The sequence below is a fragment of the Anas platyrhynchos genome, chromosome 3, assembly GCF_047663525.1.
Source record: "Anas platyrhynchos isolate ZD024472 breed Pekin duck chromosome 3, IASCAAS_PekinDuck_T2T, whole genome shotgun sequence".
NCBI lineage: Eukaryota > Metazoa > Chordata > Aves > Anseriformes > Anatidae > Anas > Anas platyrhynchos.
In genome coordinates this window covers 72,942,136-72,962,744 of record NC_092589.1, presented here as the reverse complement: position 1 = coordinate 72,962,744, position 20,609 = coordinate 72,942,136, and the positions used below count along the sequence as shown (strand labels likewise).

The 20,609-nt window shown below is 46.9% G+C and overlaps 1 protein-coding gene across 1 annotated transcript; it reads left to right on the top strand.

The window, feature by feature from the left end:
- The first annotated feature begins 1,935 nt into the window (after positions 1 to 1,935).
- Positions 1,936 to 4,061, top strand: GPR6 (G protein-coupled receptor 6). Its single transcript, XM_005031751.5, has one exon. It carries the CDS (start codon positions 2,374 to 2,376, stop codon positions 3,358 to 3,360), a length of 987 nt encoding a protein of 328 aa, XP_005031808.3. The 5' UTR covers positions 1,936 to 2,373; the 3' UTR covers positions 3,361 to 4,061.
- The last annotated feature ends 16,548 nt before the right edge of the window (positions 4,062 to 20,609 follow it).

Sequence of the window (20,609 nt, the reverse complement as noted above, 5' to 3'; positions counted from 1 at the left end):
GACATATGAATCACCCTTTCGGAGATACCTTGTTGTGCTTGACCAATTATTTTAGCTTGTAATTCAAATTTATAAACCACATCTCAATAAATAACTAATAGGCAGATGCTTGCGTTAGTGCTATAGCAACCAGCTTGTCCTGAAGACAGAACAAAATACAAGGCAACAGGCATGTGGATGTGTAGACTCTTCTTAAACCTTCTTACAGCCAATTTGCTGCATTTGTAGATGATGTTGTAAAGCCTTGGGTGGGCACAGTAGAATATATGGAGCACTATGGAAGACAAGAGGCTGTGTGTGCAAGTTACAGGGAAGGAAATTCCAATTAGATAAAAGGAAGAAAAAATCTTTATAGTGAGGGTGAAACCCTGGCACAGGTTACCCAGAGAGGCTGTGCAATCTTCCTTGAAGATGTTTACACTTGACTGAATTAAACCCTTAGAAATGACACAAAACTGACCCCCACAAATCCCTTCTAAATTAAATTATATGAAATTCACTGTTTCAGAAATCCTTGGACACAATGTTTTGCTTTGTTTGTAGAGATACAAAGTGTCCACAGGTTGTCTGGATAATAGTATTTATCTTTCAGGATGTGGATCAGGATGGATGTAATGAGTACTGACATTCTAATTCCCTTTAAATGTGTCCACCTTTAATGTGGCATGGCCTATGTGTCTTGCTCATTTGGACTGTTGAAGACAGTAAACGCATTTTCTTTAATGAATTTTTTGAAATTGTGTCTAAATGGCTTACATGCTGTTCCCATAACTGAGATGTAATTCTATTTCCACATTCTTTTGATCAGTAGTTATAGAACAAACATGTTCTTCCAGACTTGGGTACCTTTTGGCTTGTTCCCTTAATAACTAGAAAAGCCATTCTGCTGCAGATGGAAACTACCTGCTGCCTGTGTTTGATACTGGCTTGGGTAGTGATTGGCACGACACAGTTATACTCAGTTTCATCAATTAATATGCTTTAGAGAAGGTATCTCAGAAAGCAGTGTGGGTGCTTGCACTGGTAAACAGACTGTCTACTCTAAAGTAGGCATTCTTCTGAGAGGATAAATGTGAGACAGGCTTTTTCACGGCAATTTCTAGTACTATTTTTAAACATTTACATTCAGTGGTATACAAAGCTCACAGCTAGGTTCAGAGCCATTATAGTAAGTGCTGTACAAACAGAAAACTTAGCCTATTCTTCCTATAAACACACTGCAGCTAGCATTCAGAGCACAAAACCATGTTGATAAAGAAGTAGTGGGGAATGAAAAAGGGGAGGAATTTTATTCTCTCAAACAAGCTGTATCAACAAGCATTCATTCCCCTGCTTCTCCAGCTCATGCCTTCTGCACAAACCTCCTCAGTCCGGTTCTGTGCAGAACCTTTCGGAGTGCAGGGCTGAGGGCAGGCAGCAGCACTCGCCACTCGTGCACCGGGACAGTGAAAAAGAAGGAGCTGCAAGCAAAACGCGAGGGGATGCTGAGAGGAGCCCTCCTCTGCCTGGGGGGTTGTTCTCTCCTGCATGGGGGGTTGTTCAGCAGCCTGCTCCGCACCTTCACGAGAGGACAGAACGGGAGCTGAGGTCTGACCGAGCTCAGCTCACTTTCACTCCGAAAACAAAAGCTTCCGAGCTTTATTTTGTGCAAGAGCACCACCGACACCCTCTCTGCCCCTTTTTTCTGCACAGCTCGCTGCCAGGAGACCGCTCCCGGCCCGGCAGGGTCCCGGTGCTGCCGGAGCGTGCCCGAACCATTCTCTCCGTCCCCCCGGAGCCCTCCCGCTCTCCCCTTTCTCTCCTCCCCGCCCCGCCTCTCCCTCCCCCGGCGGCCGCTTCCCCCGCCCCCTCGGGAGCCCGGCGGCGGTCCCGGTGTCTCGGGCCCTGCCCCCGGCGGCGGGCCGGCATTGACGTCAGCCCAAGGCTGCCCGGCCCGCCCCCGGCAAAGCCAAAGCCGAAGCCGCAGCGAGCGGGAGGGGAGGAGGAGGCGGCGGCCGGGACAGCGGCAAAGTTCGGGCAGCGCCCTGCAGCACCACGGGCAGCTCCCATTGAACTTAACGGGGCCGGCGGTTTCAGCACCATGGACAGCGCCCATTGACCACAACGGGGTAGGGGTTTCAGCACCACGGACAGCGCCCGCTCAGCACCATGGACAGCGCCCATTGAACCCAACGGGGGCGGTCGGTTTCAGCACCATGGACAGCGCCCATTGACCCCAACGGGCCGCTCGGTTTCAGCACCCCGGGCAGCGCCGTCCATCCCCGCGGGCACCACAGCATTGAGGGGGGGGGTCCCGCCCGGCATGCGAGCCCCCCGCCCCACCGTGCCGCCACCGCTCGCTGCCCCTGCCCTGCACAGGCGGCCCCCGAGGAGATGGAGCCAGAGCCGGCCCTGAACGACAGCCTGGCGGCGGTCCCCTGGATGCCTGCCCGTGGAGGTAACGCCTCGCTGGAGCTGGCGTCGCGGCCCCCCGCGCCTGCTGCTATCAACCCCTGGGATGTGATGCTGTGCGTCTCCGGCACCGCCATCGCCTGCGAGAATGCCATCGTGGTGGCCATCATCTGTTACTCGCCCACCCTGCGCACCCCGATGTTCGTGCTCGTCGGGAGCCTGGCCACTGCTGACCTGCTGGCCGGGCTCGGCCTCATCCTCAACTTTGTTTTCCAGTACGTGATCCGCTCTGAGACCGTCAGCCTCCTCACGGTGGGCTTCCTCGTCGCCTCCTTCGCTGCCTCTGTGAGTAGCTTGCTGGCCATCACGGTCGATCGCTACCTCTCCCTCTACAACGCCCTTACCTACTACTCAGAGAGGACAGTGCTGTGCATCCACACCATGCTGGTGGGCACCTGGGGGGTGTCCCTCTGCCTTGGGCTGCTGCCGGTCCTGGGCTGGAACTGCCTCCACGACCGCTCTGCCTGCAGCGTTGTCAGACCCTTGACCAAGAGCAATGTGACTCTGCTGTCCGCCTCTTTCTTTCTCATTTTTATCATCATGCTCCATCTCTACATTGAAATCTGTAAAATAGTTTGCAGACATGCCCATCAGATAGCTCTTCAGCAACATTTCCTGACTGCATCACACTATGTTGCTACCAAAAAGGGAGTGTCTACTCTTGCTATAATTCTCGGGACTTTTGGAGCAAGCTGGCTACCTTTTGCCATATACTGTGTGGTCGGGGATCCCGATTACCCTTCTGTGTACACTTATGCCACACTTCTACCTGCTACCTACAACTCCATGATCAATCCTATCATTTACGCCTACAGAAACCAAGAAATCCAGAGGTCCATGTGGGTTCTCTTCTGTGGCTGCTTTCAGTCTAAAGTGTCCTTTCGTTCCCGGTCCCCTAGCGATGTCTGAGTGACTTTTCTCTTTGTAGTACTGCACCAGGTGACAATCTACTTAGTGAATTATTACAGTGCCTGTTAAAACTTCAAACTATGTCGTGAAGTCATTGGAAACATGCTTAAATATTAGCACTTTATAAAAGTTTGTATTTTTGAGAGTGTTCAGGGTATGGAATTTTCAGTTCTGTGAAAAAATGTGGTTGTATGTTAATTTTCACATCACATTTGTAAGGTGAAGACATTCCGATACTGCTTAATTATAGCACCTTATTTCTAGCTGCTGACCTGCCAAAACAGTGTTGCCTTTCTGAAGGGCAGAGAGAAAGAAAGTTGGGTTTTGTGTTGTATTAGTATGTGTGTGTGTGTTGGGGGAGAGGGGGTGGATGTATGTATGTGTGTAACAATACATTGCTGCACAATGTTGATAAATTATAACATTTTGTACACAAATAAAAGCATTTAAGATGTAAAAATGTTGTGTGTTCATGTGATTTTAGAAATGAGAGGGCTTGAAAATTTTCCATTTAAGCAAAGTCCTTTTGTTTACTTTTGAAAGTTTACCAGGTAATTCCACCTAAAGAGATCATCATTTACTATGGAGATGAAATATTGCACCAAGAAAGGAACCTTTCTGTTTGCTTGTTTGTTTATTCTCTTCTTTTTCTCTGGCAAATAGAGAGCAAAGAAGAGAACAAACTCCTTTCTATTCTCCAGCGAACAAAGAAACAAAAAGCCCAGGCAAATAGGCTGCTAATTACAATAATTCTCCAGGTTTCCAGTAGCTTTCTTCTCCAAGTTGTAAGTTAGAGCATTATGATAATGCCATTTTAAAAAGTTATTAAACTGTGGGGAAAAATCAAACTCTAATCTGTGCTCTTTTTTTCTTCTTATAACCTAACATTACAGGGAGGGGGTAAAAGAAATAAAGGCAACAGTCTCCTTTCCTAAAAGCCTGTACAATGCCATAATAAATTGACTTTTCTTATCACCCACAGTTCTGTGGATAACATGAATTGTTCCACCCCCTCCTTTTTTTTTTTTTTTTTTTTTTTTTTTTTTTTTGATTGTGTGCTGCAGAAAAATCATTTAAGTGCATCTTTGCTGTCTCCCTGTCTCAGAGCAGTATGCAGTTTTCTGATAATCCCATAGCTAGCGGCTTCAAAGAGCCCATCAGAGGTCAATGCTGTTCAGATTTTGGAAACACTTCTTCACTCAGGTTCAAATTCACAGGCAACAGATTTATTTAGAGCAATAACATGCACATATGATTTCAAAAGTGATGTCGCTGCTTTGCTGCTTATATATTTATATTTATATTACATTTTTACTATTATAGTATAGTTTGTCACTCATTTAAATTCGTATTCAAGGGCTAAAACAGATTAATCTTATTTGCATAGTGCTATATAAAGAGTTTGTTTTGATGTGTTTCCCAGCTAATGAGGGGGCACCACATCAGGCACTTGCCTGATGAAGCAGCCAGGGCCACAGAGAAGCTGTAAATCAGTAATACTGCTCTTACATGAAAATAGGTATTATGAAAAAACAGTATAATTTCACTGATAATAGAAAGACATTTCATTTGAAGTGCGATCTGATTGGAAAACTATGTTCCAGACTCAGGTAGCTCCATTATTTTTATCAGTTCTAATAATCACAAATATGACATTGGAATTGATAAATACGTTCAGGCAAGTAATTCATCAGGGCACCCTTGTGGTGATGTTACAGATGTGATATAAAACAGATCTTATGACAGGCCAAACTGCTGATCAGATTAAGAATTTTAAAGTTGCTAGTGAGAATTTTTTCCCCTTCTTTCGGCAATCCAAAAGGGCAAGACCCCAGCCCCAGAATTTTTCATCTCATACATCTGAAGCACTAGATAAAACAGAGCGAAGAATGACCACTAGCTCTGTGGTGAGGTGTCAAAGAGCATACCTAAACTCTTTTCCCTCTGCAAAATCAGGAAAATTGTGACCAAACTCTGGGCTGGAAGCAGATACTGGTATTTGCTGTGCTTCTAGCAGTGCCCCAATGCCCCATGAGAGTACCAGTTGGTGTCAGCCGGAGATCTGCACTGGCAACTTGCACTGGTAACTTGGTGATCAAGTGATGGTGGTGGTAGAAAACACTTGAGCCTTCATCCTGGTACTGCTTGAGCAACTTGCACAGACTTGGCCAAAGATGCTCCATCATCCACGTTAACTGTCGAGAGGTAAGACCAGCAAGTGCCTTGGAGTGGTAAAATCTGGTAAAACTTTCTGGTAAAACTGGAAAACATACCACCTGCTAGACTTTAGTTTCCTAAACCTTTGGAAAGAAAGAAATGCCACTGGGGGAAGATATTGTGTCCGCTTTTAGATGCCAAAGTTAGGGAGACAGAATCTGCTAGGCACCATCACCAATACCCACTTCCCTCTATTAATTTTATCAGGAGCTTATTTTCACCACAAATTCATTAGGTAGCTATAACTTGTGTGAAAATTAGTTATAGAGAATTTAGATGGATTGAATCCTATTTCAGTAATAAACCACTTAATGAGGAATGAGAAGGACTTGAAATCTTATATGAGGTATGTTGCCATTTTTTGTCCAACATGTATTGGCTTTGTTCTCTGTTTTTCTTTTGTTTTGTTTGCTTGTTTTCACTGTATGACCGTGCTTTTACTTTAGCATTTCTCCCAATGATTTGCTGTGTCTACAAAATAAAGCTGAAACACAACACTTTCAAGCCATTCTTCCCCTCTACTAGGAAGTGACTTTGTGTTCAGCAAGGTTAATCATTCGTTTTGTTGGGACAATACAAATGTTCTTCTACATCTCATCTTCAGAAAGCTTTTGCTGACTCATAATTTCTGAAAAAGACTAATACAAAAGGGCAGAGAGTATTTTGGTGGTTTTGGGTTATCCCTCAGAGTGAAACTGACATCAACCTAGTTGCAGTAAAATATGGCCTTTTGTTTCCAAAGAGCATCCTGATCTGCAGGGATACCCGAGCAGAACAACAGAAAGCAGGCTACATGATCTCTGTCTCCTCACATGACATCTCACTTTAGGAAAAAAAGGACCCACAACCCCTGGTTGTATTCACAATTCCTGATAGAGCAAGTTCAGAAAGTTTGGATAGCATGGCACCTATAGTTTCCTTGCTGAGTTTTTTATTGAAAAGGAAAGCACAAAACAGCAGACGCTTATTTGACAAAATGGTGTTACATTTGCAGCACCTGGATCCCAAACATCTCATGTTGTCAGACCAATGACACTTTTACCTTGGTCATGAAATGATTTTTGGAAGAGAAAAAAGAGAATTCCTGGAATCCCCATTGCCAGTCCACTGCAAAACACGTCCTCTTAATCCCCACACAGACCTGACAAGGAACCTGCCGCGCTTCTGCTGTCACTGCCTGTAACGCTGCTGAGGACAATCACAGACTGTGTGTCTGATCTTGTATTTCCACAAGTCAATGGGCAATTTGGTCTGCACAAGGACTGCACAATTGCAAGAGTAATTGCCAATCTTTCCTTGGACATGTGGGCCCATGTGCTCACTATTTTTCAAGTTCTTACATCAGTGGAGCTGTCTTTCAGGGGAGAAAACATATGCCTAGTTAGGTGCAAGGATCAGGCCAATGTTTAATAATGATATATTATATGCAGCCTTAACTGGAAATGAAAATGAAATTTCCAGTGTTGACACAGTTAAAATTGTTTCTTTGTGGGTTTTTGTTTGTTTATTATATATGTATATATATATTTAAGTAGATAACATCAACTTCCACCTAAAAGCTACTACTCTGCCCTCACTAAAAGCAGTGTTTCTGTCTATTACACAAGAACTAAGATGATGACAGTATCTCATTAAAAACTTTCAATTTTGAGGCAGAAAGGTCTCAGCTCTGATTTTCATTATAATTGAATGGTTTATTACTAACCCTGAAAATCATACACGACTTGCAGTGCCTCTAAAGGCCAGATCCTGCAAACTTTACTCGTGTGAAGTGCCTCTCCCTGTGTCCAGCTCCATCACTGCAGTAGGAGTCATTAGAGAGAACAGCACAGCCCCCGTGAGCAGGAACTGCTCAGGAGCTGGTCCGAAAGCAGCAAGCAGTGCTTGATTTTCTGTAGGGTTTCTGCTGCACTCAGTGGTGTGACACCACCACGAGCGGAGCGAGAATGGCTCCGCAGGCTGCTGTGTGTGAATCACTGTATATTAAAAAGCCAGCTGGATTCAAAATCACGGGTCAAACAAAAACCCTTTATTTAGCTAACCAAACAAAAGGACAAAACACTTTAAAACCTGAAAAGTGAGTATGTACATATTCTTATGAATGTAATGAACCACAGGTACTAAGTAACACACAGCACGGCAACAGAAGCTCTCATCTCCATTCTGCTGCTATAATTTTAAAAGGATAATTTTTTTTTATTTTTTTTTTTTACAAGAGGTACAAATAATTCCTGATAGTGCAGCTGCTCCTAAGCTCTTCAGCCATCTTTTGTGATATTCATTTGAAAAGAGGAAAAGAGAAGAAAAAACCACCACGTTGTCTCCTTCCAGCTGCTTCACGGCACAACGGAGGGAACTCAGTGACTGAGCGGGTGCGCCTCAGCTCTGCAGGGAGGCGAAGCACACCAGGAGCACACCACAGTCCCCAAATCACTTGGTTGCAGGGCTGATGCTCTGGGGGACACTGAGTTGCAGAGTGTCTGCCCACTGCTGGTTCCTAGGCAGGGTGACACGAGTAGACACCTCCCTGGGAGCTGCTGTGGCAGGGACAGCTGGAAGCTCAGGAATCAGTCCCTGGATTGCTGCGTGGCAATGCCACACGAAACTGCCCTGAGTGGAAATCCAGCTTGCATTCCAGTGCCCTTTCCATCTGCAAACTCTTTCCTCTGAACACACAACACTCTTTCCCAGTGCTCCCAGGGGAAACATCCCCCCAGGGGCAGTTTCATTTACTGAGGGCAGCAACCCGGCATCGAAATAATCAAGCTGCTGCCCCAGCACCTGGGGAGCTGGCAGCACTAAGCCAGCAGTGACATTCGATGTGGCAGCCCGGCCAGCCGAGGCAGGTCTGCCTGCCCGTGTCAAAGGCTCTGCTGCAAAAACATTAAAAGAGGAAGGAGCCGAAGCCGTGGTGTGGCCTCTGTGAGGGGCACACCAAAAGCTGTTGGCGAAGAGCTGCGTGTGCTCCCTTCCAGCAGGGTGTTGGTGCTGCACAAGAGAAACAAGACCAAAAATAGTCCTTCACCGAGGCATCTTTTGTGTTGTCATTAATGCTAGACACCTCGAGTGGACAACTGCAAGTGCAGGCAGATCCCCTGAGCTGCCCAACTTACCGTAGAGCCTTGAGGAGGAACAACAAACCTTTCACTCTGTCTTTGAGTGCAATCAAGTTAATATTCCAAGCCCAGACCTGGCAATGTTACCAGCAGCACAATATGCCTCGTTGATCCCCTCCCATCTCTCTGTGCCCCTGTCACAAAGTGTGGGGCAGAACAGGGCCATTTCCCCCACCACCCAGCATAGCCCATCGGGGTTAGTCCATGCTCCTTTCACTTCTCCTTTAGGAACAGATATTTTTGTTTGTTTTCAAGCAAGAGAGTCTGTGTTTTTATGATGGATATTTATGTCTCAGGCAGGAACATTTGGTATCCAATCATGGTGTCTCTAACTCATGAAAAAGACAAAAACCAATTTAAAAAAAAGGAACAAAAATTCGAATGTCTCAATGGAACACAAAGCAGGAGGTGTCCTCAGTGTCTGGGACACATTCAACCTATAGTTGTTGTTTTTTTCCATGTCTTTCCATGTGTTTTATCTCATCCACACTGATGGATTGCTGCTGTGCTGCTTGACATGACCCGAGCTCTGGTTCTTGGCTTCACGTCTCCAGAAAGCTGCATGTCGTAGTGGATATTTTTGTTATTGGAGCATTTCCTGGAGGTGTTTGCTTCCTGCAGAAGTGTGATCCAACGTGAGCTTGCTTTTGACCTCACTCACAGCTGTGCAGGTCTTCATAATCTGGCTGATGGTCACGGCAGGAAAATATCTGGGAAAACGTCTGCCAATATTTGCATGCACTTTGCTTCACAGCTTTTGCCCGTTGCTAGTGCACACAGGTATGAGAAGAGATGTTGAGTGGAAACAGCAAATTTGAATGAGTGCTAGGGGAACTTTTTTCCGAGTTGAGCTTTCTCTCTTTATAGAGAGATCTCTTTATAGTTAAGCTGTATCCTTGTATTTCTGCATAAATATGTAAATAAGAGTCACAGTTATGCAATCAAGAAAAAGAAACAGTGCTATGTAAATTGAGTTCCTGATTGGTATCCATGTGTTTAGCTTCACTCAGAAGAGAAAGAGGATTATTCTTTTTCCTTGGTTTTTATGTAAAATCTGTAGGACGGCAGCCCCGAGGGGCAGTTTTTTAAAGAGAAGTATCAGTGCTTAAAAGTGTGAAGAAGAGACTTAGGAGCAGAATTAGAAGAAGAAAGCACACACTTGCATTCCTAAAGGTGGGCTCCTCAGAAATCTTGCTTTCTGGCTGCAAGTACCAAGTATCAATTTCTTGCTCTGCACTTTTATCCTCCGAGCACTTAGAGCTGGGCACCAGCCTACAGGCTGCCCCTCTGTGGGTTTGAGGGATGCTGGCAGCAGCCCAGGTGGTCCTGGGACCTGATGGGGCAGCTCACAGGGAAGGAAAGAAAATCTGAGCTAGGGGAGTATTTCCCCACTCTTTTCCTACTGTTCACTCTCTGTCTTTCGGCTCTTTTAAAACAACATTTATTCCTGGGAAGGTGTTTCTCCAAGTGGCCTGCTCATTGCTTGGTTGCTTCAGCTTGATGCTGAATTGGAAGGATGAGGTCCGTCAGGACAAGTTTGGAAAAAGCTTTTAAAAATTAACTTGAACTTTCTGTCCTTCTTGAGAAATGGCTCATCCTGTATGGACCAACTCTCATTTTCTCACTGACAGGGTGATGGCATGCAGGTAAATAATTACATTTAAAACTCAGGCAGAAGGAGAGGATCTGGAAGCATTCTCCAAAATGAAGATTGTTTGAATAAAGGTTGAATCTTCTATCAAATGTAATTAGATCTATGACACTCTTTGAATGACTGATTTTTTTTTTTTAATCATCACCTTCAGTGACACGTTATCCTTTGCATCACAGTGAGATGTGATTGTATACCTGCAGGCAGATATAATTTGTCACTTCTAGTTGGTGTTGCTTTTTATAGAAAGAAGTGCATCTAGGTAATATCAGGATGTTGTCAAAAGAAGTTCCTTCTGTTGGAAATTGAATACAAGTGTATCAGTAAATAGGGGGACCTTGCTGCTTCCCCAGAACAATCTCTGATTTTTGACATCATGCTAATTATTCTTAATGACCAGGAAGTTAGGTTTTCCTAAATGCTTATGATTTCTCCAAATAGTGGAATATTCTGTTAGATGTACTCATGCAGTGGCAAATAAGGCAAGCAGGAGACAAATAACTTAAGGTTTTCACCTTTCTGTACACTTGCTGTTCTATAAATGGACTGTGGAAAATAATAACATTGATTGAATTATGCTGCCAAAATAGACACTTCAGAAAGCCTTTTTGCAGGGAGAGATTTTGGGGACTAAATGTGATCAGTGAGCGAAGCACAAGCCCAAGACCTTGAGTGGCTCCTCAGCTTGACGTGGCTGAAGACGGACTCCTTTCTCCTTCCCCCCCACAACCTGAGCTGCTCTTTGTAGTCACAGCCTGTCTCGTGGGAGACAGGTATGAGCAGAGCAACCCAGAGCACGAGGTCTCGCTCATGCCGCTTGAATAGCAAGCTGTAAGGTAATCAGAGGCTGCCTGTTTGTGAACTAGCTAGAACAGCTAATTGCATGATATTCATCTGAAATGGAACTGGAGAAATTACCCAACTTTGCTGCAGTTGCTGTGTTGTCAAGCAGCATCAGTTCTGCAGGCTCCCTCAGCCAGGAGACAATAGGAAAATACTGTAGGAAATCGTTTGTAGGAAATAAAGACCCAGCAGCTCTGCAAAGCATCATCTCCCTCCCACCTTATTTAGGTGAGTGCCCCCGCTGCCCACCTCTGCAGAAAGCCACCCCTACACTAGCAGCACGTGGCAGCTATTGCACCACCAGGAACGTCTCCAATTTTCTTCTTTCAAGAGGTATTTTTAGAATTTAGGAAAGGTTCTGGCTCTGCCTTCGCAGTCATTAAAACTGGGATCTGTTGCCTAACCCGTGGGACGTCTGTTGTATCGGTAAAAGCTTCCTAATAATGCACTTCCATCCTGCCCTGCTTGGCCTAAAACGACCACTGGCTGCTTTGTCAGAAGCACGCTGAGTGTGCCCGATGCTTGGCGATGTCACTGCAGCTCCTCTATCATGCAGGCAGCAGAAGTCTCCTTCCACCAAACTGGTCTCTTACTGGACACCTGCATGAAAGCCTGTGCTCTGTAATTCTTCTCTTCTTTGGGGGAGGAGATGATGATGTGAGAAGAAGAGGTAGCAATGAAACTTGCTTGGGAGCTAGCAAAAAATAAATAAATTAGAAAAGTCATTTTTCTCTTGGAGCAAGATATTTGCATAGGAAGCAGAGGTAGAGTGCATTTCTTCATGTCTTCTTTTAGGGAAGATCCATGTGTATCTGTTCCTCTTTCTCTCTCTTCTTCCTTTGACACCTCCCTTGGTCTTTATTTCTGCTGTTCTTTCCCTGAAAACACTGGGAAAACGTTGGGTTTCCTGCCCTTGGTGTGAGCTGCCTTTGCTCAAACACATCTCCAGCTTTCCCTCTTTTTGGATGGTGCTACTGCTTCTCTCAGAGGGGTTTCACTTGTGAGGAGGTGTGTGGATGTCACCTCGGAGGGGACTGCTCCCCCTAACTCTTCTGTTCCACTTCTGCCTTTGCTGCACCTGGAAAAAACATAAATAAGAGGGATGCATGGGGTGATCTTGCAGAGGGAGAAGCAAACATATCTGGGTCTATCATAGCTGTGGTTTTTTTTTTGTCTGCTGATACTAAGGAAAACCAGCATGTTATGTCCCTAAGGTCTTGGGTTTGGGACCTTGGGCATAAAAAAACGATATCTCAGGTGGATGGAGAGTCCTGCCCTGTCAGTGTTGTAGACTGACTCACAAGGCACTTCTCTGTGTTGGACATTACACCACTTATGGAGCCCATCACCTGCCTGATCTGTGTGTTTCAGGGTTGTGTGAGCTCCAGGGAAGCCCCAGGCCAAAGAGCCTTTCTGGTGGATGGGGAGGTGCAGGCAGGGCTGGCCCAGAGGCCAGCCTAAGAGGGGGGCTGTCACCCAGCCCCACGCCAGCCTGCCCCACCTCTGGGATCACAGCCAGTGAGCCTCTGACATGGATAGGCAGCTGGGCCTCCTGAAGGACAAAGTCAAGACCAGCCTTTGGGGTGTGGTAGGCAGTGCAGTGCCCTGTGATTCATTTTCTCCAGGGAGGGGAAGGACAGGTTGGTGCATGTGTGGTGATGAAGCCCCGCTTCTTTCTACATTCATCTCAAAGCACACCACAAGCTGCTTTCCCACGTATCCGAGAAGTCAGCCAGACTTTGCTAGAGGTGAGCGCCCTTCCTCTTCAGCAGTACTCCTGCCGATAGCTCCCTTTTCACGCGGACACACATGCCTGACCACTCAGGTCATGCACACCCCGAATCTGAGCAGGTTGTGTCACTCGGGGCTGCCCTCCTGAAAGAGACATCGGTGCCCAAGGCACACCAAGGTGAATCATCCTCAGAGAGGCTCCAGTCGCGGTCTGCATTGCTCTGACTTTCTTAATCAGAAACAGAGGCTGAGATATCCACATTCATCTCCTTAAATGTCTTGCCCCCAGGCAATAGAAATATCTTTTACGTGGTCTAAGTCAGCTTTTGCATCATCTTGCCTTCGCCCCATTCCCAAATACCCTACAATGGCACTTATGACTTCTTCTGTCCTGGCATCACCTCTGTTTTTGCTTCCACACAGAAGAAAAGTTGCTGCTCCTGCTTCCCGAGATTACTCTCGGAGGGCCTCACTTTAAAATTTATAGCCTTATATAAAGCCATCGCTACAATTTCTCGGCTGTTCCAGCACTCTGGGGTATCGATCGGCTGCGCTGCGCTCGGTGCCGTGGTTAACCTGCTCCATTCCCCCGCTTCACCCCAGCCAAAGGAGGCAGAAGGGCTGTTACTCAGCGCAGTTTGCTGTCAAGCTGTGTTTCTCGAGAGCTACATACACACTTCATTCATCACATAAATATCAGCCTTCCTTCTGCAAGCTCCTGTGTGCTGGGACCCTGTAGTAGCCAAGTCTAAGTTTCAAAAAATGTTCATTTGTGGAGAGATATGGTGGAAACCTTTATGTGTTTTCTATTACTCTTCTGGTGTTAATTGCTAAAGTGCTTTTGCAAATAAAGTGCTTGGAGCTGGAGCAGACATCGTGACCAGTGAATCTGCAGAACCTGAGAGCTTTTTTGGGGGGGGCTTGTTTTTGTCTCCTCCGCCATCGCTGAGCTGATTTATTTTTTCTTTTTGCTTTGAAATCATGTTATGATGAAGTTACATGCTTCAGCTGTAAACTGTCAGAGGCCAAGTACAATGCATACCTCTCCGTTTGGATTTTTCCCCATTTTGCATGGATGTTAACTAGTTGCATGCTCAGGCCATGGTGTGGGTTCCTCAGCCCCTCACTGACACAACTAATCAAGAGAACAGCTATAAATATGACTACAGCTTTATGCAAGCATCCTTTGTAACTGCAATAAGGAAAGAAATTGTGACACCACCCCAACTCTTCTACATTACCTCTCAGAGGTGTTGAGCCAGCATCACAAGCAAGCGAGGGAGGAGAACTTGGTCTGGGTAAAGATTCAGTAGCTCTTTGCAAACTGTCTGTAAAACCCCCAGTGAGGGTGGTCTCTGGGGTGTGCTGCCTGGGTGGGGGGATATCCTGGGTCATGCTTCATGGGTCTTGGGCTTGGCCAGGGCGTGGTTTGGCTTCTTTGTGACTGCCTTGGGTGGTGGAGCTCATACAGCATCTACACACCAGAATGGAGTCTACACAAGCAGAATTGCCTATGGATAAGTATGGTGAGTTTTTGTTTTTTTTTCTTTTTCTTTTTTTTCCCCCAGAAACATTTCCTACAGGGTATCAGCATCTTCTTAATCAAGTACTGATCTCTGAGTTTGTGTGTGTATATATACACATCTTTTTTTAAATCAAGTTTTCTTTTGTTGGACTGCCTTGCATGCGAGCCCACTGCTAGGACAGAGTGCTACCAATCATCTGTCACACCAGGAGGTGCTTTGTCACATTTCCTATTAACGATTGTACCCAGCTGAACTCCAGGCTCTTGTAGAGAAATGACCAAAGTCGTCTAAGGACAGCTGCGTCTGCAGTACTGCTGGTCAAGCTGAAGGGCTCATCTTCTTGGAGACACCATGCAAAAAGACAAGGGAATAAACCACCTTTCCTCTCCAGCTAAAGCTGGGTTCGGAAGCTGGTGATGAACAGATAGGAAAAACGTCACAAGTAAAGTGATCTCTGTGGAGGTGATCTTTATTCCAAGTTATCTACTACAGGTGGGAGGGAAGGGATTCTGAACCAATGTGGGCTCCTAGGAGCAGCCTGCAAGACACTGCTCACTGAACACTTCTTATCTGAACACTTCCCATCAATGCGGTGTGAGCGACTGCTTGTGGGACAGGGGAAAGGCCTCCAGCAAGCAGGGGATGTGAAAAAAAAAAGCAAAAGCAGTGGGATGTGGCAGGAAATCTCCTTGAGATGCTCCGGTCTGATCATCTGTACGTGCTCTGTTCCAACCGGCATAGCACTATAGAGACTGCAAATTAAATCATAAATGATGAGGATAAACAAATGGGGTCAAATTCTAGTCCCCGTCGTTAGGACACTCCCGTTAATTTTAATTAATGGTGATTGTAATGTAATGGTGTCTGGCAGCAGAATTAAGGTAGGTGTGCACGTGCATATGCACACAAGTCAGCGTCTGTAAACTCAGAGGACAGTGCTTGTGGTTTTGAGAGAAAGGTCAGGGTAGGAGGGATTTTAAGAGATCCTCTGGGTCCCTTTCTGCTCGGGTCATTTGGGGAACCTATGGAGACTAACAGAAGATAATGTCATCCCTCTGGGAAATTTTGGTAATGCTTTGCTGCGAGAAAACTGGGGTAAAGAGTCTTCATGAAGGTTGATCCCCCAAACTGGCAAACAACTCAGCTAACTTTTACAGCTGGAAAATACAGAGCAAATAAGGGAATCAATACGTAATAATGCAGCAGGTAACAAGCTGATGAGTGAGAAGCTGCGTGTGTTCATACGGGACAGATCACATCTGACAAAATCGATAGCTGTCTTTGTCAAAGCTATAGGCTTGATGAAGGCAGTAGGCATTTATCTAAATTATAGTAACTTTTGACAAGGAGCCTCGCAGAAAGTCTGTGGGGATGCAATCTGTTCAGATGCTCGTGCTACTGAGTTCAAATTAGTCAAACTGAGTTAGTTTTAAAAAAGCAAGTATTCGGTTTTCTGGAGCCCGAGGGACTCTGACAGGATGTGTTCTGAGTAAATGTTGTGGGCCAGGTGCTGGCTGATACCTGTGGAGCTGTGCAACACAAGGGACTGCAAGATCGTCCTTGCCTTATACGCTGTGTTACTGTCCGAATTTATTTAACCTTATGGGCTTTCACTGTCATCAACAAAGGCCTTGAATGACCTTGTGTTCACGGCAGTTCATAGGTGTTCAGGTGCTGAGGATGAGATGTTCAAGCTCTTACAGCAGGAGCTGGTCACCCCACGCAGAAACCAGACTCATTCTCTGCCCTAAATCACCGTTGAGTGGGAGCCTGTGTGTGACATTAGAGCTGTGTGGCAGAGCAGTTCCACTGAGACAAGTGTCACTTGGGTCTGCCTTTCCGAGCACACGTGAGCTCCATCCCATGGACAAAATGTGCAAAGCAATGCGAGAGCTGAATGAAGGAAGAAACAGGGGAAGGCTTCTTCAGAAGGGTAGAAATGGTGTCAGGGACTTCTTGGAGATGCTTGTTTCTGGGGCAGGATGATGCAGGGAGTGCCTGCACACAGGTTGTGGCTACAGAAAAAGGAGATTTCTGCCTGGTGTGGCTGGATGCAAGGTTCACAGCACTGATTTTGCTGCAGGACTCAAAGTATTGTGTCCACAGCAAAGAGTGGTTGCTCATGTCTGTTGTACATGGCCCTGATCCGTGGCCAGGGCTGAAATAAGGGTTATGGACCTGACTCATTGATCCTACAGTTTTGGCAGTCTGTTCACAAAGCTTTGCTGTGCGTGCACCTGACTGCTGTGCCCACAAGCGCACGTGGTGCGTGACCACCTGCCAAATAAAATGCAGTGCCTTTAGTGATATTTACTTCTCGTGTCTCTCTGTGAACATCAGGTTAATAAAGATGGTTAGCACAGTCATGTGCTTGGCAATGAGTTCATGTTGGTTTATGGCTGGCTCTTCATAGCTTTTCCTTGAAGAGAAGAGGAAGGGAGATTCTTACAGCATTTTCTTTTCATACTGTTATGATTATTCCTGTTAGGAAGGTATGCGGCATGGTAACATGCAGTTATCAGCAACAATAAAAATCTAATCCACAGACAACTAGTCAGAAGAAAACTAGCAATTTAATCAACATCATCAGCCTGATTTATTGCAGCCTGTAAAAGGACAATGTGTGCTTAAACAAGCTGAGGAAATCGCAGGCACTGGTATCTCAATATCCGGCTGCTGATGAAGGTACAGCTTCCACTGTTTACCAGAAAAAGTTTACAGAAGGGGGACTAGGTATTTAATTTAATGGGAACCAGCGGGCTCTTTGTCTCCTCATTTGTGCAGTCGCTGAAGGGTTTCCTTGTCCATATTTGCACAGAGGCATCCCCAAGCCCCTGGCATGGGACCAGTGGGCCCAGTTCCCACTGGTGGTGAGGAGGAGAGGTTTGGACCCCATCCTGCCCTCCCTGGGCACTCACGCCTCAGCGAGCCCGTGCCATGGATCAGGGTTTTCTCCTGGATGGGAGTTGGGCCTCAGCCTCCGAGTGTAAGGCATTGGGAGGTTTCTGTGTTGTCCTTGCCATCTGCCCTCTCCTTCCTGGGGCAGGAAAAGGAACTCAGTGGGGTCCTGTTCCTCACCTGCCCCACATGCGCATGAAAGACCCAGGGCTTTCCTGTTGTGCATATTTTCCCAGAAGGCGCATGTTGTTTCAGCCCAAGCAGGTCTTCCACACAGCCAAAATGCTCTTTTCAAGAGAAAATAAGCAGTATTTGTTTCGTTCACTTGCCTGTCCAGGCCCACATTTGGCATCTCTGCTGAGGCAAGCCAGTTCCTGGAGCCCCTGGAAAGGACAGGCCTTGCAGGCGGTGGGCCAGGCCCCTGGCTGCTCTCTGCTGTGGGACACGAGGTGGCAGAGAAGTAAGGACCTGCCCAGGAGAAGGTTTAGAAGGTGCTTCGGGTCTGGGGGGCATGGAGAAGCACCCCAGCAACCCAAAAATGTGTCCCTGCAACAGCAAGTCCTGCCAAGGCTTCACCTTTTGCCTGAGGATGTGATGAATGGGTGCAGACCTGAGCAGCATACACAGATGCCACCGTGTCACCTGCTGGGTGTAAGTGAAGCTGTATGAAAGATGATAGCAACAGATTAGGAACAACACCTTCTGTAGCATCCCTGCACATGAGGGCAAGGAAAGTTTGTTTTTTAGGAGCATTTTCTGCAGGTAGGGCCCTGGGCTGGTCAACTGAAGCCCACAGAGGGATTGAAGCCTACAGAGAGAATGAAGCCTCCCCAACTCACTCTGCTGCCTCCTATAAAGAAAAGCAGGGCAGAGGTTTTACTACAGGAACCAGCCCAGCCCTATGTTCCCGGGCTGCATCCTGTCCCAGCCTGTGTTGTGTCAGGTGCAGTGCCGGGGAGGGAGCCTCACCACGGCCCCACGGGGAGGCTGCCAGCCCCGTCCCCTTGAGCATCACCGTGGGTGATACCAGCAACACAGGAACCCTCTCTGTGGGGCTGTTTGTCCTCGCTGGGGACTGTAGGGACAGAACTTGAGGTGGTCCTGGACCCCACAGGCCCCATGGGGGGAAAAGGTGCTGCCTGGTGAGTCCCCGGGGGTGCTGCTCCAGCTGCTGCAGGTGGTTTTGTGCCTCTTGTTTGTGAGAAGGAAAAGAAGGAAAGGGAAAGGGAAAGGGAAAGGGAAAGGGAAAGGGAAAGGGAAAGGGAAAGGGAAAGGGAAAGGAAAAGGAAAAGGAAAAGGAAAAGGAAAAGGAAAAGGAAAAGGAAAAGGAAAAGGAAAAGGAAAAGGAAAAGGAAAAGGAAAAGGAAAAGGAAAAGGAAAACAAAAACAAAAAAAAGGAAAAAGAAAAAGAAAAAGAAAAAGAAAAAGAAAAAGAAAAAGAAAAAGAAAAAGAAAAAGAAAAAGAAAAAGAAAAAGAAAAAGAAAAAGAAAAAGAAAAAGAAAAAGAAAAAGAAAAAGAAAAGAAAAAGAAAAAGAAAAACGCCAGACAGCAGGCAGTGGCAGCCGCCGGCAGGGCGATGCTGCCCCCTCACGGGCCATGGCCCTGCTCAGCCCCCTGGCCTCGGCTTTTTTTTTTTTAATATATTTTATTCTTTTATTATTTTTTTTTATTTTCCAGAGCTTTACCAAGCAAACAGCAGGAGATGGAAGAATTAAAGCCGTAAGTAATCTGCATACGAGCAGTAATTACCGTGAATCAAAGCCTCCTTCACTTGTGCTGGTTATGGTTTCCCCGACAATGCCCTGCTCTGCGCTGACAATGCCAGGCGGTGCTCGCTTTCACCAGGACGGTAAATCATTTCCTGCTGTGAATACAGCACTGTACCAAGCAGTTTAGTGACCGCATAAATCCAGCTAATGATGCTGGAGTAGAAGGAGAGGACTGCCGGAGCAAAGCATCTCCAGGGTGCTGGAGGGGATGAAGCTCTCCCTGCCTGCTCCCACCGAGCCCCAATTCCCCCGTGGGTGTAACAGGGTGCTTGGGGCTCCGTGCACAGCCCAGAGATGGGGTGATGGCCACCTGTGGCTGCAGCCACACAAACCCCTACCAAATGGGGCAGGGCTGTGGGCCCTATATGCCCCAAAACGCCTCCTTGCTGCAGAGGGCACGATGGTGATGCAAATGGGGCCGGCAGGTCCTCCAGAGACCCTCACGTCCTGGGATTTTGCAAGCTCTGGAGCTGTGGCATCTCCATGAAAGGCTGCAAAAAGCAAAGAGGCAGCCAAGCCTGGCCTGAAAATACCCAGGCTTTAGGACTGTAACCCTGCTGTGTTTGCCCAGCCTTTGAACTGCTTTTGTTTAGGTCAGGGATCTTGGGGGGCGTTATTTCTGGCTAGTTGGGAAGTGCAAAAGCAAGGTGTAGCCATGCAGTACCAGGGGAGGCTGTGTGCTCAAAGGGAGCGATGTGGGGGGTCCAGAGGAGCCCTGTTCTGGTGCTTTAAAATTGTGATGGAGAAAATGGCTCACAAAGGAGTGAAAGTGGCTGAAATACAGTATAAAATCACTTGAAGGGAGATTTTGGGAAGTTTTTCTTTTAGCGATACTGCTACGAAGCTGTGTTAAAGTAACTCGGTTCCAGCGATAACAAACACTGGGGCTGCTGAGCTCGTGTAAGTGACCTGCTAAAAGGACAACACCATGTGTCTCTTTGTCACCTGCCAACGCACGGATGAGGGCGTGCAGCACAGTAAAAGCCGCCCAGAAGATAGCACTCTAACATAGCACATGAGGACACCGGTGTAAGGCAGACGTGGGAACAGACTGGAAGAGGTGGCACAGCTGAATGTTCAGGCAGGCCACACGCCCATGGCTCCATCTCACCTTGCAGAAGAAGCCCTTGGGCTTTCCGTGTGCCCCCACCCCACAGCAGCACCCTGGGATGGTCCTGTCCTCGCTGAGCCTGCCAGGGCTGCACGGTGGCTGCACGAAACTGCGGGGACATTTCAAGCTTCCTTACTGATTTTGAAGTCTTAACTCAAGGGAGACAGCTGGAAAGAGCAGGCAATAAGCGAGGGGGTGGGAAATGGAAACAACATGTCTGTAGGGGGCCCTCGGCTCCCGAAAGCGAAGCTATTTAGCTATCAAGGATAGAAATGAGAGAGGGGAATACTCAGCCCTGGTTGGCAGGAGATGCTAGAAGCCTGCTCACAGCACAGCCTGTTACAGCCTGGTGGGACTGAGATGTGAGAGCCCGCTGCAGGGCCCAC